Source organism: Hevea brasiliensis, chromosome 16 (assembly GCF_030052815.1).
Source record: "Hevea brasiliensis isolate MT/VB/25A 57/8 chromosome 16, ASM3005281v1, whole genome shotgun sequence".
In the NCBI taxonomy this organism is placed as follows: Eukaryota; Viridiplantae; Streptophyta; class Magnoliopsida; order Malpighiales; family Euphorbiaceae; genus Hevea; species Hevea brasiliensis.
The window spans coordinates 70,524,585-70,542,710 of record NC_079508.1 but is presented as its reverse complement, the minus strand read 5'-3'; the positions used below and the strand labels follow the sequence as shown (position 1 = coordinate 70,542,710).

The 18,126-nt window shown below is 34.8% G+C and overlaps 3 protein-coding genes and 1 long non-coding RNA gene across 4 annotated transcripts; 2 read left to right on the top strand and 2 right to left on the bottom strand.

Moving 5' to 3' along the window:
• The first annotated feature begins 2,727 nt into the window (after positions 1-2,727).
• On the top strand, positions 2,728-6,430 carry LOC110656311 (uncharacterized). The gene is made up of 4 exons (XR_002495110.2): positions 2,728-3,074; positions 3,255-3,325; positions 4,190-4,255; positions 4,545-6,430. It is a non-coding gene; the product is annotated as an uncharacterized LOC110656311 (long non-coding RNA).
• Positions 6,431-8,967: 2,537 nt separating this feature from the next.
• LOC110656310 (uncharacterized) lies at positions 8,968-9,904 on the bottom strand. Its single transcript, XM_021812999.2, has 2 exons — positions 9,331-9,904; positions 8,968-9,199 (listed from the first exon to the last, which is right to left on the bottom strand). The coding sequence occupies exons 1-2, from the start codon at positions 9,784-9,786 to the stop codon at positions 9,194-9,196; spliced, it is 462 nt and encodes a 153-aa protein (XP_021668691.2). The 5' UTR covers positions 9,787-9,904; the 3' UTR covers positions 8,968-9,193.
• Positions 9,905-13,250: 3,346 nt separating this feature from the next.
• Positions 13,251-15,237, top strand: LOC110656309 (probable WRKY transcription factor 41). The gene is made up of 3 exons (XM_058137716.1): positions 13,251-13,839; positions 13,931-14,059; positions 14,451-15,237. The coding sequence occupies exons 1-3, from the start codon at positions 13,520-13,522 to the stop codon at positions 15,013-15,015; spliced, it is 1,014 nt and encodes a 337-aa protein (XP_057993699.1). The 5' UTR covers positions 13,251-13,519; the 3' UTR covers positions 15,016-15,237.
• Positions 15,238-15,265: 28 nt separating this feature from the next.
• On the bottom strand, positions 15,266-17,514 carry LOC110656308 (uncharacterized). The gene is made up of 4 exons (XM_021812996.2): positions 17,034-17,514; positions 16,101-16,118; positions 15,810-16,003; positions 15,266-15,704 (listed from the first exon to the last, which is right to left on the bottom strand). Exons 1-3 carry the CDS (start codon positions 17,395-17,397, stop codon positions 15,810-15,812), a joined length of 576 nt encoding a protein of 191 aa, XP_021668688.1. The 5' UTR covers positions 17,398-17,514; the 3' UTR covers positions 15,266-15,704.
• Between the last annotated feature and the right edge of the window lie 612 nt (positions 17,515-18,126).

The window sequence follows — 18,126 nt, the reverse complement described above, 5'->3', positions numbered from 1 at the left end:
CTAATAAATCTAATACACTATTCTCTCATACTAGCTCTAACATGAGTGTCGGAGAGTACTCATCGAGTTCATACTCGATAGACTATTCAATAAAAGGAAATAATATTGATTAAAGATAAGTAATCTTAGTAGGATTACCAATATAACAATGCCTGTAATTATGCGCTATAAATAGAAATATAATTCTATAATTATGCTAGCTAATAATATCCATATAATTACATGGTTGACTTACCATAACAAACATTTTCTATATCCTATATAAATAGATCATATTATTTATAGAGGTATGTTATTTTTCTCTAATTAATCTATTATAATATTCTCTCATACTAACTCTAATTTGAGCATCGAAGGGTCCTTACCGGTCCATACCCGGTGAACTTTTGATCCATTTATCTTTTATTTCACAGTTTCATATCATAAGAAATCTTTATGAACCGTAATAAATATTAATATAATTTATATTACGCTTAGATGTATTTAGTAGGCAGAAGAAGAAGAAAAAAGAGTTCATCTCTTTTAAGACTACTTACTTGAGCTAAATAATGGGAGGGAATTTCATAAATCTTTCCATAATAGTGAAATTCAAATTTTAAATCTTTTTAAATTGACATTTCAAATAATATATGTTGATAATTAGGAAAAATTTTCATTATTCAGTGATATTGAAGTTATCCAAATATTTAAAATTTTAAAATTAAATTAAAATTAGAATTAAAAAAAATATTTGTCTACGTTTATTATTTTTATTAAAATAAAATAAGAAAAAGGAGCAGCCTGCATGATGTGGCTCATTGTTCATTTAAGTTAGCAGCAGCTACCGGCCCATTCACTTAGATTTTGGGCTTTTATCAACTGTTTCTTTTTACAAAAGCCACATATATTATTACTCTTACAAAATGAATTCCTTAATCCGTTCCTTCCAACTTGTTGGCAAATTGGCATCTCCTCAATTCAACCCTCAAAGCTAAGCATCCTTGCAAAACGTAAGGGGCAATCTCCATACGTTTGATCCTTCTTACAATATGTAATGAGACAGGTCTTGCGTATGGAGACACCTTGTTAATCATCTGCTTGAGCGATTGAGTTTTGAATGGAAGTTTGATTACGCACTTGCAGACTTAGTTTGATGGTAGGTGCATCTCTCATATTGAGCAAGGCTTTAAGTTTGTATCTCCACGTAATCCTTTGTCAACCAAAAAAGAAGAATGGATGTTTGATTTATTAATTAAAGATAAGCTAAGGAAAATCAAAGAATATAGTATATATAAATCCCCACCTCCACTAGCCTTTTTATAGCTGTAGTAGTGGTTGAAAAGTGTCAAGTTGCAGGCAAATGGAACCAGAACCAAAATTCACTGGCTGACTTTAATTTCTTCAGTTACGTACAAAATAATCCTGATGGATCTACAAAATAGAGTATCAAATAAGAAGCAACAATTTGCAGAGTGTTAGTGTAAAATTCTCCATGAAATCATGGCAAGTATTATACATTCTCCCTGGGGTCCTCCGTGTAGGTACTTGGTTATTCGATCGATAGACCAGAAAACACACAGAAGCCCTTGAGGAAGAGTGAGTAATGAATGCCATTATTGTTGTTGTTGACGAAAATTCTAGACAGTAATATTGTCCACTCTCCTCGATGACCTCCAGCCTTGTCATGCATGTGTCTGGCACTGCTGGAAGTCTTTGAGGGAGAGTGAGCAATAAAAATGTCTCGTACGTGGGAACACTATTACTTCATTATTCTTGATCGCCAGCAAGCCACAGCTTGTTCAAACCCCCTGCAAGAGCTTCTAGCCTACTAATCCCAGCTGATCGAAATGAATTACCTTTTTTGTTTTTCCATTTTTGAATGCATGGGCTAGGGCAGATATGCAGAAGCCCTTTAGGGAGAGTGAGCAACCAATGGCTTGACAGAAAAGATATTAATTAATCTTCTGATTGGTTTAACTAAACCGTTGAAGAGGATTGGGCAAAATAACTCTTTTTATAGGCCCTGGAGGAGTAGAGCTGGAAGTCATAAAGAAATGTGGAGAAAAGAAAACATATATTTGTGGCCAATATGATGGGATCCTCATATCTAGTAGCCAAACCAGATCCTCTTACTATCTTGAGGTCCCCCAAAATCCACCATCAATGCACAAAGTCAAGTTCCGTTCATTTCTTGAGTTTTCTAAGGTCATCGGGACCATTTCCTGGTTGCCACATCAAAATGTATACAATGGAGTTGGCTCTTAAGAATCGTGACAAAGCAGCTATATGTATCCTGTCGTTAATCCAAGAATATTATAAAGCTAGCCATAGGTGGCATCAAAACCTTATCTCCAGTACCATGTGCAGGGACAATATATAATTTTCTTTTGACATTCTTCCAATCCTACTTTCTATTAATCCAAATGGCGCATCTTACAATTTGGATATAAGGATGGTACGCATGCAACACCTTCCTTCTTGCATTATACCATCCTTTCTCTTTGTTAATTATTATTGCTTTACATATATAATTATTAAATATTTTGTACTATCTGAAAATTCAGAAATTAAATTATACAATTTATCTAAATTTTATAACTTGAATAATGTTTTAGAAGAATTGAGAGGAGGAAAATTTAAACTCAAATGCTTTTAATCACTAGAAAAATATTATGGTTTCATATAAAACGTAATTACCAATTTACCTTGGCAAATTAGGTTATCGTGTGGAAATTACTGTAAGAGCTATGGACCGATTATCCAACCTCTGAGTCTTTATTGTGTCGAACCAGCCCTTGAGAAGAGTTGTTTGAACTTGGGTCGCATCAGCCCAACAGAAGCCCATAACACGTACGCATGAGCATGGTTGGGTTGGCTGGCGGGAGGTCGATGCCTGCTGGCGATCGAAATGTTTGTCCCATGAACTAGTGCTCGATTTTTGGGGTTTCAAATGGAGAATTTTTATGACTTCGAACTTCATTTTCGAGTGGTTTGTGAGTTAATGGTATGTGAAATGACGAGTCATCATCACCGTCGCCAGTTGTTGTTTTTGGTCACGGCGCTGGTGCCCGTTCTTATTCCGATTGAACGATCAGGTATTTTTGTTTAACTCCTTTATTGCTCCTTTTTTTACTTTGGCTGATGTGAATATTTTTTTACCACTTGCTTTTGCTGTTTGGTAGAGATTGTTTAACATATCTGAATTCATAAAAATGTGAATTATGGTCTGTACGATTCTAAATTAATGGATTTGATTTGTTTGATATTTCTGGTAGAAAAAACAGGGGTCCTTCCAAAGCAGAGAAATTGGTAGAGTTTCACAAAGATATTGTATAAAAGACTGCTGGTAAGTACCCTCAACATCCTCTGATTTTGGCTGGGATATCCATGGGCTCTAGGTATAATACAACCTATTGAGAAGTTTTTCTTTTTTGGTTTAATTTTCTCTTATTATTTCCAACATGCTTGCATGAGAATTTTGAAATGTTTATGCTAACCTGAGTAGTTTAGTAGCTTATGCTCGTGTGCTGGGTGAGTCAATTTGGGATAGGCATTAGGGTATATGTTCCGGGGATACTTTTGCAGCCCAACATATTAAAATTTTAAAATTGATACATAATTGAACTTAAATGAATGTGACATCATTTAAGTTTTACTTATGTCCTTATGGGTGCCTATATTTGATAATTTGAGCTGCTTTCGTGCGCTGCCATTCTGGGTATTGTAAGGAAAAATAAAATGAATATATTTAATTTGCAATGCATTTTATATTGTTCCTCTCTCTTCTTGATTTTAATTTTCGCTTATAGTTAACCGCATGATTGCCGCTGAGGTTGAAATTGCAGCATCAGCAGTAATTTGCTTGGGATACCCACTTAAGTTTTGCAATACATGCATGCTGTTTTTCATTAACATAAATGATCTAACATGGCTATTTGTTTTTTTATCTCAATTACACTTGATTTGGAGGGGTTTGGTTTCATGATTTATGATAAATCAATCATGCATATGTTTCTTGTTTGCTATATGTGTATTTCGAAGTTGCACTTATGTTAGTTTTTTTTTTGGGCATTTTACTTTTCAATGCTCTACCAATTTCTTGCGGTAAAGCCAATCTTCTTGAGCTGCTATGAAAAGGCAAAACTTTTTAGGTATTTTGAGTTTACACTATCAAACCAATTGGATAACTTCCATTTGCTTAATATTTTAGGCCATGAATGGAGATGTAAGGGATGAGACGCTGTTGAAATTTGAAGTACTTGTATTGTTTGTACAGGTACTCCTTTTGGCTTGTACTGCCAAACTGAAATAAATCAGATAATGGGTAGTTTTTGTGCCTTTGATAATAACTGATAAGTTTGGAATAAGTTGCAATTTTTAGACCTTATTTCTCACATTTGATTTTAGTTATCTTTCCTTAACTAAAAGAATCTAAGAAAAAGAAAAAGAAAAAGAAAAAGAAAATGAAAATGAAAATGTTCTGTATCAAATGCTGTTTTTTTGAAAATTTCATCTTGTTTTTGTTGCTTGAAATATGTTGTACTTCTAAGCTATTTTTTCTTTAGTTTGTCCCCTTGACAAATTGGAAGCTGCTTACAAGAAGATGAAATACCTGTGATCAACGGTGGTGACAGCTTTCAAAGTTGCCAAAATGCATCTTCAGACAAAGGGGTTAACCGTTAACCCAAGATGAAGCTGAAGATCGTGCCATTCAGGCTGTTGCTCATTTGTTTCCAGGTGTCTCTGAGGAAGTTTAATTTACTGCCTTGGATTGATTTCTTTCTTTCTTTCTTTCTTTTTTAACCACTGTCACCTTTATAGTTTCATGAGGACTGACAAACTAATTTATATGCATATTGTAATTTCATTAGATTTAGCACAGGTGTGGCATACGAGTCAGCATTGATGCTGTTCTTGGGCTTACCTGACTATTTCTGCCTCAAAAAGTTGCGCTGTATTTTTATGTCCAGGCTATGAAATTAATAGAGGATAGGGCTCTTGCATAGAGTTTCTTTTTTAAAGATATTGCTTCATTTAAGGTCACATATAGTTGGTGTTGTCCTCGGCATTCAAGATTTTATGAGACGTGGTTCACTAATGAAGTAAAATCCTGTCGTGTAGTATCAGAATTTACGATGCGTAACTCCATGGATTTTGAGCCCCTCAATATCCAGATATCATGATTTTAACTGCTGACTTGAGGATTCAAAGAAATTTTGAGATTAAGAAGCCATGCATTTGCAGATGATCATGAGCTTAACTTTTCTGCTTGGAAAGTGGAGATATACTATTCATGGAACACACGATACAACATCACGTCATACATAGGACTCAACAAATTGGTACAGCTACAAGTCTTCACCGGCCAACACTAGTTCACCTTTATTTATGTGTCATGCTATATTTTATTTTTTTCCCCTACCTTTATTTGCAGATAATGTTGGTAGGCACTCTCACTTGACTCGATTTCTCATTTCTGTAAATATTGAACAGACAAAAAAAAGTTTAATTAGCTCACAGTTTATATTGATGATATAATACTAGCTATATTTTTCAAAATCCAGAGTAATTAGCTAACAATGCATGCCTTTTGTGTTCCTCGGCAACTCTTTAGTCACTGTCGCTGCTGCTGCTGTCCTCCTTCTTCTTATGTCCACGCTTCTCCTTCTTCTTACCCTCGCTTTTCTTTTCCTTCTTCTCTTTCTTTTCCTTCTTATCCTTCTTTTCTTTCTTCTCCTTTTTTTCCTTCTTGTCTTTTATTTTCTTTTCACTCTTTGCAGGGCAAGCCATGACGCTGGATTCACGGTGGTGCTCCTGGTTGCCGTGGGTCTGGCTTTGACATGGTTGAGTTAGGGATTTGGCCATCTGGTGGCCCTTGTCTTGTCCTTGGCTCTTGCTGTGCTCATCATGGGTGTGCGTTTGGGCAAGGCTAGCCTGGTGGTGTTCTTGGAGGCTGGTTTCCTCAGCGGGTTTTTGGATTTGCACCGATGCCATGATGGTTTGAGGCAAAAGGGTAGTTCTGTTGAGTTTTCTCGAGCCTTGCTGGTTATTGCCTGTTATTAGAAATCAACATGGAAACCTAGATTTATAGGAAGTGAGTGAGTGGGATTCCTTCAATTATACATCATCCTTTGAATCTGCTTTTGCAGGATGGGCTAGTAGCATCTTTACTGGAGAAGATTATATTGCTTTCTTATCCGAATTATTTAGCAGAGAATAAATGCAAAAAAATTTTTTCCTCTGCCAATGACGTTCAAATTGTAAGTTGTTCTTCGTCTTTTCCTCCATATTCAAACATGGCTCCCAGAAATGTTGATGGGTATCAAATTATGTGCCGTGAAAAGTGTAAAGTGTGCTGTCTTGAGCCTTTTTCTGAGAATCTGACTGTAAATATAGGTTACATATTCTCTTCAGAAATGTGAAAAGAATTCCTCCTGTAAGGTGACTGTAAGGTGCTTATCTAATCACTTCCAAGTTCTAACCTTCAAACCAAAGGGAGGGAAATGATAGGAATTCCTCCTGCTTGGTAAACAATAAGTGTAGCATTAACCATGAACAGATGGGATGTAGTTTTGGAATTGATTAATATAGCATTAGCCACTAGGGGAAATTTTTAGAAGAAAACAGGTTGCCGACATATACCATTCTTAAAGGAAAACAGGGTTATTAGCAAGTTATGGACATCTTTTTTTTTTTTCTTAAATCGAAAATTCTTGAAAGGAAAATAAGGTTATCAGTCTTTAAATTTTTTAATTTATTTTTTATACCACGATAAACACTCATCATCAAATGATGAGACTTTTTTATACGGAATGGTGAAACTTGGAAGCTTTTATACAATGATGGATGCATTAACCTCATGAACGCACTCGCCTAATGGATGTGTGGAGTGGTGATGGTCTTGGTGTGAGGCCTGGCCCACTAGCGTCATTCATTCTTTTGTTCTGCACAGAAAGGATCAGAGGCCCAAAGAAAATGGGCCTACAGAATTCCATGGCATGTGTCGTAATATTATTTTCTTCACTATTTTTTTTATTTAATTTTAATTGTGATTTAAATATTTAAAATTTGAGATTTTATAATTTTAAAAATAATTTTAATACTAATAAATTAAAAATCATTTTAAGCTTCAAGTTCAAAAAGATTTTATTTAAAAAAATAAAATAATTTGTGTGTATCTACATTGTATGAGAATAAATATAAAGATACATAATTTAGAAATATAATCATATTAGTTTTAAGCATTGTAGGATGGTTGATTAATATGATCCTACACTACAATACCTCTAAAAGCTTACGTGCGGAGCATATTTGAATTTTATATATAAATGCATTTCTCCACTAATTTATACTCTTATTGTATTTAAAAATAGTGCACAATATATTTTAATATATAAATCAAACCTCCTTAGTACATCATATATTTCATTTCTTAGGTATTTTTTTAATGAGAAATTCTTACACGTATTCGTATATATACACTCACCTAGTTAGAAATTGACATGTAATTTAAGCTTATAATTAGCTGTTGACCCCGTGCAACTCAAAATGAACTTTGATTTTGATGATAACAAAACTCAAACAGTATTTGTCTAACCTAACTTTAAAGTGATGTGTAGATTCCTTTTCTTATTCATAAAGAATTTTTGAAGTTGCATCGAAGGAGGAAGAATACTCAAAGGTATCTCAAGTCAAATCATAAATGAGAAAATGACAAGATTATGAAAGCCAAGACTCAAAGTAAATGTATGAAAGTTATAGAGTTAGAGATTGAGTCTTAGGTCTTATGTGAAAAGAATAGATGAGAATTTAATCGAATGGAGCTCAAAAATGAAACTTTATTTTCTGATTACTTTTTCTCATTATGACCTTGATACTGCTATTGGAACTTATTTTTCTTTTAAGGTCTAAATCTTTGTTTTTTAAATATTACAAGTTGAGACATGCAGCTGTTGATTTAGTTTGTTAACTGTCTTGCTAAAATATTAGTTTGCTAATGTGTTTGCTAAAACATTAGTTTACTAACCAGTTTACCACTGTTGCCAAAATTTCATTAGTTTGCTAAATGATCAGAGCTACTCAACTTCGCACAAAAGGACAAAATAACGGCTATTTTGTCTTAAACAGTGTGTATAACGTTCCAAAAAGGTTTCAAACGGTCTAAAATGATTTGGGACTATAAATACACCTTCTTTACTTCATTTTATTTTTGATGAAAGATTACATTTGAACTCCAACCTTGATTTTTATTTATTGCTTTCATTCAAGAGCTTTAAAGTCTTTGAGCTACCATTGGCAAATCAACTCATCTCTTCTTTATAGTTTGATTTATATTGAGTAAGAGTGAGTGTTAAAACACCTATTGAGAGAGGTTGTACAAGCACCTATTGAAGCTTGAGAGAGAGTAAGTGCTTGTGATAGCACTTGTCAAAGGTTCAAGCTGCCTTGGTAAAAGTTTGGTGTTGAAAAAGTGTAAAGGGCTTTTGGTCTCTTGCCTTTAAAAGAGCAAATAGTGAAGAGAAGACTCAAAGAGGATTCTTTGAAAGAGTGGATGTAGGCTAGTTAAGCCGAACCACTATAAAAATCATTGTGTTTGATCTCTCTAACCTTAACTTCTTTACTTTTGTGCAATTTAATTTTTATACATGACCTTAAATGTTGATTGAATATATTGAGTTGGTATATTTGAGGATTTATGAGTATGATAAGAAATTAGTTGAAAGTCTTGTGATGCATGTTTTGGTAGCTATAAATATTGATTAAAGCTTGACTTGCAACTTAGGGACACTTTATTGAAATACATATCACTGCCATTATATATTAAGAAGCACCTAGTTGAACAAAGCCACAATTTTTCATTAGGCTACAAGCAAGGGCCGAAAAATTGTTAAAGTCCAATTCACCTCCCTCTTGAACTATTTTGGAACAACATTAGCCCTATCTAACATGGTAGGACCTATTATACATATATATATATATATATATATATTAATTAAAGATTTAGAACTTTTATTTATTCGTAATAACAAGGCACACCATGATCATGGAGCTACTACATTCTTCACTAGAAATTAAATAGCCCACATGCACCTCACATTGGCATACATGCAGGTATCTTCTTATTTTCCGTTATTTATGTACTACATAGATAGATATAGGCAACCCTTGTTCTTCTGATTTGATCCTGCTGCCTGCCCCGTAGCCAATGCATCTCTTAATTCTGCAAAAATTGAACAGAAAAAACAAGCAATTAATAACCAAGTAAAAAAGAGTTCCCATTTAAATTTCTGAGACTTTCTTAGAAATATTGTGTTATGTATCGTTTGAAGTTATAACTAAAGCAAGACTTGCCTTGTTCTTTCCGCACTTGTCATCATCACTGTTGCTCTCGCTGCTGCTGCTGCTGCTGCTGTCACTGTCACTGTGGCCGGAAATGCCATCCTTGATCTTCTGAAGCAGAACCCTCTTCTTGTGTTCACCACTCCTGCTCTTTCTATGGCATTTTGTTCTGTTAGTGGTTGCAAGGGCGAGGCCCTGTCCAGGGGCTTCATGACCAGTAGTTTGGCTGACACACGCGGTCTGGGTCTTGGGCATTCCACGGGAAAGGGTTTGGCAAGAGCAGTGAGTTTCGTTTTTCTGGCCTGTGGCTGTGGTGTGGCTACAGCATTGGATTTGGCAGTGGCTCGTTGTGTGTCCCTGGTGGGTTTGCTCTTTCTTGAAGACGGAGCTAACCATCTCAGACAGTGCATTTTGCTGGCCATGGTTGCATGATTGCTCAGCTGGTTTGCAACATTGAATTGAGGCCATTTGGAGGGTTGTTTTGATGGGTTTGTAGGACTTTCCCTGGCTTCTCTTTGCGTTTGCTTGGTGGTAAAGGCAAAATTTGTAGCATATATATAGACCAGTATCAAGTGGGAATCCCTTTCGCAACATGGGCTCAAACAGCACTTATGCTTTAAGTCATAAAAATTGAAAAAAAAAAAAAATCAATTAATCTTAATTCAGTGATGTTATACTTAATTATATTCAGTATTGTAAAATTTTGAATTGAAATTAGCTAAATAAATAAAGTTTAAATGTAATCTTTCTATCTCAATTTCCTGTCGAATAAATTCCATTTTATATTTTATGGTTTATGGGATGTCCAATTGGCAACCATTGTTACTCTTTTCAATTGATTTTTTTTTTCCGGCGAATTGACAACGTAAAATTGGAATCAGGTGTTGGATGATAGAACAATCCAGGCCTCTCGTGTCTTTGGTCATTATTCATTCCCAATAGGAATAATCTTTTCAAAGAGGTGATTAATTGTGGTTGAATTAATATTTCAGTCGCCAAAATACCTTATTTATAATGCAAAATGTCAATAAAAATATAGCATTATTTCATAGAAAATAACAACAATAATTAAATTTTAATTTTAATTTTAATTTTAATTTATTTAAAGAATTATAGAGGTTTAGTATTCAATTCGGAATTCTACACGAATCTGAGAGGACAACTCAGAGCGAATGCTAGCCAGCATGGATCCCAGGCTGTTGTACTAACACTTCTTTTTTTAATCAAGATAATTCATTGATAGAAAGAAAGCACCATACAATAAATCTGGCCTTAATACAATAAAGCTTCCGTCAAGCCCAGCATCTAAGCCCCAATTAATACAAAGGTTCCACCAAGCCCATCAACCAAATCTAACCCACCATTAGAAACCCTTGGATCTAATGAGTGTTTGACCCATAGAGGACGATCCAACCAAACAAAAGATGCAAAGCCGCTCATGTACACAAAGCCGGAACCCTCGAGTAATGAACAATTTGAGGAAGACAAGGAACCCGAAAGCATAACTTGAGGAGAACCTCCACTAGACAATGCCAAGCAACTCCATTTAAGCTCAAGAAGATTCTTCCCTCAAAATTACAACTATTTCTCCAGAGGATTGAATCTATAACTTTTGTTCACAAATTGAGGACTAGACCCAAGGGAGTCGGAACAAAACCAATTGAAGACCAAGGCATGGAACCAGAGATAGAGAAAATCGACACTGACGCTTCATGGAGGGTGAAGATGGTAGAGCTAAAACGGCAACGTGGCCATGAGTGTCGACCATGAGAGAGACTAAGCCGGCTAATGACCCAAAGAAGCAAACATCAGACACTTCATCGGTTGCTGAAAAAACACAAAGCAACTCTCAAAGAATCATCCTCACCATTAGTTCAATAGCTGCAAACCAACTAAATCCAAATAACGAAAAATGTTTACACTTTGACCTAATGGCGGAAGGGTGTAAACTCACAACAGCAAAGAGGGAGCTCCTCCACCCAACAGGGGCACGGAAAGCCTTGTTGCAAGTAGAAAGAAAGAAAGAAAACTGAACTCCTAGGAGAAAAATAAAAAACAAAGCAAATTCTCTCTCAAAACAAACCAGAAAAAGAAAGCGATTAGGAGTTTTTAGCACAACCTTATATAACCTAAAATGTGAAACTTGAAATACAAATGAAACCCAATAGCTAACATCCTTGTATAGTAGCACACTATTCAGGTTATGTGCCTTATCAACTGATTAATTCTATTAGGTATTTATGTATGTAGATTGTTAGATTAGTGAGTAATTGAAATTTGATCTTATTTAATGAGTCTTGACTTCTTTTTTCTTTTATAAAAGCAGAGTCCCTAACCTATATAAACTCATCAATACGCAAAAATTCGTTTATCCTTTTTAACAAAAACGACACATATCATGTATAACGTTCCATTTCGGTGGAATAAGAAATCTTAACTACTAAATAATGTAGGCTAATCATTTTAAATCTAACGATTTAGGGCATAATAGTTATTTGGGTCAGTTATATTATAATATGGTTTAGACTGAGTTGCCATTGCTGCACCTAGAAGTCATTAATTTGCTGAAATTTATTTATAGTCGTAGCTCATGCCAATATTTTCAATTTTCAGAAATGAAATAAGAAATAATTCCTAAGAAAGGTGAAGATATAGCGAATTTTCATCTTACCCAAGAGAAGTTATTATATGGGTCTCATAAGGGTGCATGTGAGACCCATCTATTTATGGAGTTGAGGTAATAATTTTGAAATTATTATGATAAAATATATTAAATTTAATGTTAAATAAGTTCAGACTCAGTCCAGCAAATAAAACAATGAAGGTGTCATTAGCTTGTGAGTGATCATGCATGTAGATCTTGCCAAGGAGGTGCTTTTTGTGGTTGGGTAGAGGTCGTATTCTGTAATTTAATCAAAGAACCCTAAAATAATCGATATAACGTTTGCAATATTGTTGAGGATTTGTTTTAGAATTCAAAGGTTTCCAAAATTAATTATGAATTTTTCTAGTTGTTATTTAATTTTGATTGATTGATTTTAGTTTTGATTTCTTCAATTTTATTACTGAATGTTCATTCCTTCTTCTTGCTTTAATTTGCTTGAAATTTTTGCATGGTACAATCAATATTGATATACAAAGTGTTTAATAATGAGTTTCTACCCTTGTCATAAAAAAGAGGAGAAACTATGAGCCCCCTCTGCTATTATGAAAATTATTTTTTTTTAAACATATTATTTTAGGGAGTATTAAAAAATAATTTAAAATTAAATTTAATAAATTTTAATTATAAAAATATTAAAATAATAAAATAATTTTTTAAAAATTATTTTCCTCTTTGCTAAAAGCAAAGACAAATGGGTCAAAATTCAAGAACATGGAAAATGGCTTGGAGTTTGGTACAGAGAAGAGAGCGTTCATAACCATGACCATGATATGATTATGAAGACGAAGGCTTCGTCAACCCTCTTTAAATATCTAATAAGATTATTGTTATAAGTATTTTGATGACGTGTCAATGCTGTTTAATAATATTTTAATAAATTAATATTCCATACTAGGTTTCACTTCTTAGTACTTTATAAGTGGTTAGCAATAGCAAACGCGGATTCAAGTTTGAATTTTCTTGGTCCACTCGTACTATTACTCTTCGACCTTCTAGTTTCCCTTCTATTTTCTTTTTTTTTTCCGAGTCTAAAACCCCAATCATTCTATTTCCTAAAGCACAAATCAAATGGAAGGAAAGAGACTCTTTATTGAAGTGTTTGAAGGGAGAATTGGTCAGCACTCAGTATTTGGACCTCCTCACTTATCACACTCCTCTCTGTTTTATGACCAAAGACTGGTCTAAGCTGAAAAACTCGGTTTCTCAGTCAAACTACATTCGTTTTTTTCACGTTCCCATACATGTTTATAAATATCTTTCTTCTCCTTCGCTATCTAACGCAACCTAACAAGCCTTTCAACTTCAATCCTTAGCTCCTAGCTACACTATTCAATCAAAAATCAAGAACTTGATATTCTTTATAATTCTGGCCACTTCCATGCTATTTGTTGCTACTGTGGTTTTTCGACTCCTTCTGGATCCTCCTTTTGCTGTTAGGGGGAAAGATTTCCTTTCTAAGCAACCCAGTATTTGAAGCACATTAGGCTGGTTCTGTATTGCTCATTGTAAGTGATTGAATAAGTGTAAAAAGAAAAGATGGATAGTTGTTGGAACTTGGAGCAGAAGACACTGATTAGTGAGCTAATCCAAGGGATGGAGCTAGCTAAACAGTTGAGGGCACATTTGAACACGGCTTCTTCGGTTGAAACTAGGGACTCTTTAATACAGAGGATTTTATCTTCTTATGAGAAGTCTCTCTTGATTCTCAACTGGAGTGGGTCGATGGGACAGCAGCAGCAGCAGCAGCAAAATTTTGGAGCTACAGTTGGTGTTGTCCCAGAGTCTCCTATATCCTTGAATGGAAGTCCTGGAAGTGATGATTTTGATGGGCGTCACAATGATGTCTCAAAGAAGAGGTGAGGCGCAACTTATGGTAGTAGTAATTCTTGCATATTGCAGCAAGATTATGGGTATGAGAGCTAACTTAGTAATCTAATGGCTTTGCAGAAAGACAATGCCCAGATGGACAGATCAAGTTAGAGTGAGCTCTGAAAATGGGCTGGAAGGACCCCATGATGACGGCTATAGCTGGAGAAAATATGGGCAGAAAGATATTCTTGGAGCCAAATATCCCAGGTTATTAGTCTTTTCTTGTTTATCCCAGGTTATTAGTCTTTTCTTGTTTGAAATTCACAATTTATATAATCGAAAATGGCTGCGTAAGCATGAGCTTTCTGAATTGCAAAGCTTATTTTATCTTGTTGCTTTTGTTACACTGCACATAACATCACATCAGAGCCACTCATAGAGTTATCTGCCCAAATGCTGAGCAGTCGCACTCCAGCCCATAAGTTCACATAGGAACTAAAATAAAACACCTAAAAAAAAAAAAAACTAGCTGAACTTTCCTCGACTAACTTTTCATAGTCAACATAGTTTCCTAGACATAAAACTATAGTTTTGAAGACTTGTTTACTGTTACAATATATACCATCTGGAAATTTAATAAGAACTGTTATGCTTGCAGAAGCTATTACAGATGCACCTACAGAAATACCTTGAACTGCTGGGCTACAAAGCAAGTGCAAAGATCAGATGAAGATCCCACCATATTTGATGTCACATACAGAGGACTACACACTTGTTCTCATGGCCAAAAATCTGTTCAACAGCCAGCATCACCAGAAAAACAAGTACATAAACAAAACATTAATCAACAACTACAATCACAAGAAGCCCTCTTTAACTTTCAAAAGGGCCTGAGGGTTAATACTGAGGACATAGACAATACAGAGATTGCATTTCCTTTCTCTTTTCCACCTAGATATGGAAGTATGGAAAGTTCAGGCACTTATTCTCCATCTTTCATATCTCCAACCACCCCTGAACCAAACTACTATGTCTCACCATTCCAGATGAACAATTTTGTAGGAGTTCAAAATTTGCAGCACCGTTACGAATCTGATTTCACTGATATCATTTCCGCCACTACCTCTGCTGCCAATTCTCCAATTGTGGAGCCCGACTTCTCTCTTCAGTCACTGGAATTGGATCCAAACTTTCCATTTGACATGCCAGGATTTTTCTCTTAACTCCACTAAGACATTGAAAATAAGAAATGAGGAAAGATAGCTTTTGGCTTGCTGTTACCACAGTAGTGTATCATAAGCAAGAAGAGGATGCATGTAAAAGGGCATTAGTTTTGATAGTATTGTAAAATTTAGAAGTTTTCTTATAAATAGCAATGCTAATTGTATGGTTACATATAACAATCTCCATAAAAATTGGATAATCCAAAGATCCATTCCAGACAACGAAGGTGAACAAATTGGACAATATGCATAGGCAGACATCAAAATCTATTCATCACTTTATTATATGGAAGTAAGCACTTTATCAATTTAGCATACAAGCATAAGCATTCTCTCTGATGGACAAGATATCGACTGACATTCTACAACAACTGTTATTAGGAAATCATGCAAACTGGTCCAGACACCAGGAGAAATGAAAAGGAAAAAAAGAAAAAGGATAAATAGGTTTCCCTTCCAACAACTAAACAAGAATGATTATGCAGAAAAATAAATGATATACATAATTCCAAGTTGGAAGTGGCCTATCCCTTCAAAGGTTCTTTATAATGATCCAATATCTCAAGCACTCGGTAAGAAGCTAGGACTGGATGCCTATATACTTGTGGTTAATTAAGAGGTGATGACACTCAGGAGCAAAGCACAAGAAAGCCAGCAACTCCAGAAAGTATATGCCATCTAACTTCCATCTGCAATGAGAAAACAGAAGTAGAAAAAGATACACATGATAAATATATTTAGTGCTTGAATGAAGTGACAAGAATGGAATGAAAAACTAAGCCTGCATCTTGTACCTAGATTGAAGACTTCTCTTCCTCTTTGATTGCCGGAACAAGATCTGATGTTCCTTTTTGGGTATCTCTTGTATTATTCCTGAGAGCTTGTCTCAGCCCCAAGACAATGAATAAGTTGGTTAGAGTGAGAAGCGACTCAGCTCCCCCATGTAACCAATCCACATTAGACAAGGAAGTTCCATACCGCACCTTAGCTGTCTCAACCACATGCAAATTGAGCTTCAGTAGAACTTTAGGCATGGTGAACATGATTAGTATTCAAAGTAAATCTTGCTCAACAGGAAGAGTTACCATAAATTCCAGCTGGGACTGCTCGGCAGATGTGAAAGCATCGAGGACCATCAGGAACAAAGAAAAGTTAAAACAAAGCCGCGGATAGCAAAAAAGTATCCAACAAATGCAGGGAAATGCAATAAGAATTTTGTTGTTAGCCAAAAGAAATTTTGATGCAGAAAAAAAGGGTGTTAAAAATCATATTGCAAAATATTAAATTAATTTTCCCATTCCAGTCGTATTATATTACAGCATGCCATTTGTTCCTTTGGATTAATCACATTTCCCGTCTGCCTTCCCTCTCTTACCCACAAAGAGATTGAAGTTAACTCTTACTGACTTAATGGTAGTCTAGAAATAAACAGTCAACAACAACAACAACAAAAATGTAGGGATCAATTTAGAACAAGAGAGTAGTGAATAATATTTGATAGAGAACAAACGTAAGCCTAAAGCCAGAAGCGCCATGAGATATCAAAGTTCACTCAAAACCAACTACAATACCTACTTCCCCTGGACTAATGGCAATAATGAATATATATATATATATATATATATATATATATATATATATATATATATATCCAACTACAATACCTACTTGCCCTGGACTAATGGCAATAATGAATATATATATATATATATATATATATATATATATATATTTTTTTTTTTTTTTCTTCCAAACATTTGCATTGGCAGCTATAATTCATGGTGCCAAATGGTGTATCATGCAGGATAATTCAAGCATACAACCTACCTATGATACAGGGGATGAAGAGACTAAGCAAAGGGTAATTTGTGTACTTAATCGAAAATGTAAACTAATAGTCCAAAAGTTATCCATTCCATGTCAAAATTTAATCTCATCAACAAAATTTAGCATCACTTAAAACCTTTCAAGCACCAAAATAAAATTAATTGGGCGCGTAAATAGAAAAAGAAACCCACTGGTAGCCCCCACAAAAGCAAGCAAGAAGTAGAAGCCGAATAGAGTGAGCTTAGGAGCAGACTTGGATTTGGTAATGAAGTACAAGAAGCCAATGTAAGGAAACAAAGAAAACGCAAAGAGCTGAGAAGCAATGCTCTGTGAATCAATGGTGGGTGCCCATGGATCAACCGGTAGCAACGACGCAGCACACACAATCCCTCCTCCCTTCTTTCCACCAAGTCTTCCTCCTTTCCAGCACCTCAAATCTTTAACTATACACAAATCTTTTCGGTGGTTTTGCAAGAAAGAAGAAGAACCCATAAAGGAAACAGGGAGTAAAGAACAGGGCACTATGCATCGAGGTTGCAAACAAGAGATCGTCATTAGAGGAAGCAAGTTTTCTTGATGACTTTGCAATGCTGGGCACCTACTCCCGTATGTGGATAGAAGCTATGAATTGTGAGAGAGGCCAGAGGAGCGAGCATCCAATTGGTGGAGAATTGAGATTCTTCGTCGTTAATCGTTAAAATGGGAAGTGGGTTGGCGTCTTTGAGCCCACAAACTTTAGGCCTGAATTTCGGGGCTAATGTTCGTCCCGTGGCCCACCAACTATTTAAATCAATCGTCCACTACCTGCCATAGAAATTATTATCAAACGAACACGTGAAGATAAGCATTTTATATAAAAATAAATTTAATAATTATTAAATTAAATTTTGTATTTTAATTTTTATGTTTATTATATAAATTTTAATATAAATATTTAATTATTAAATTAAATCTATTTAATAGATTTAAGTTTGAGTCTTATTTTTTTTTAATTTTTTATTTATAAAAAAAGCTATTTTACTTTGATTTTTGCGACGTGGAATTTTTCAATTCCAAACAGAATGAAATGCTGGCCCATCATTCCATCTGTATGTTGACTCAAATTTCATAGTCATACTCTCAATTTCCACGCTTGATAGTTTATAATCTCAGAAATAGATTTGACAACTACAACCATATCTTGATTTTAAATTTAATTAAAATAAATAAATTTATTTGTCAACTTATTTTTATTAAATAATGAAGTGCTTAGCTAGCGTTGTTTAAAATTAATCAAGAATTTTC

Excerpts from the sequence above, each read along its gene's own strand:
- LOC110656310 (XM_021812999.2), bottom strand. The coding sequence starts at position 9,786 with ATGGCCTCAATTCAATGTTGCAAACCAGCTGAGCAATCATGCAACCAT.
- LOC110656309 (XM_058137716.1), top strand. The coding sequence starts at position 13,520 with ATGGATAGTTGTTGGAACTTGGAGCAGAAGACACTGATTAGTGAGCTA. Across the intron at positions 13,840-13,930 it reads AATGATGTCTCAAAGAAGAG|AAAGACAATGCCCAGATGGA; the intron begins GTGAGGCGCAAC and ends ATGGCTTTGCAG. Across the intron at positions 14,060-14,450 it reads CTTGGAGCCAAATATCCCAG|AAGCTATTACAGATGCACCT; the intron begins GTTATTAGTCTT and ends TTATGCTTGCAG.
- LOC110656308 (XM_021812996.2), bottom strand. The coding sequence starts at position 17,397 with ATGACGATCTCTTGTTTGCAACCTCGATGCATAGTGCCCTGTTCTTTA.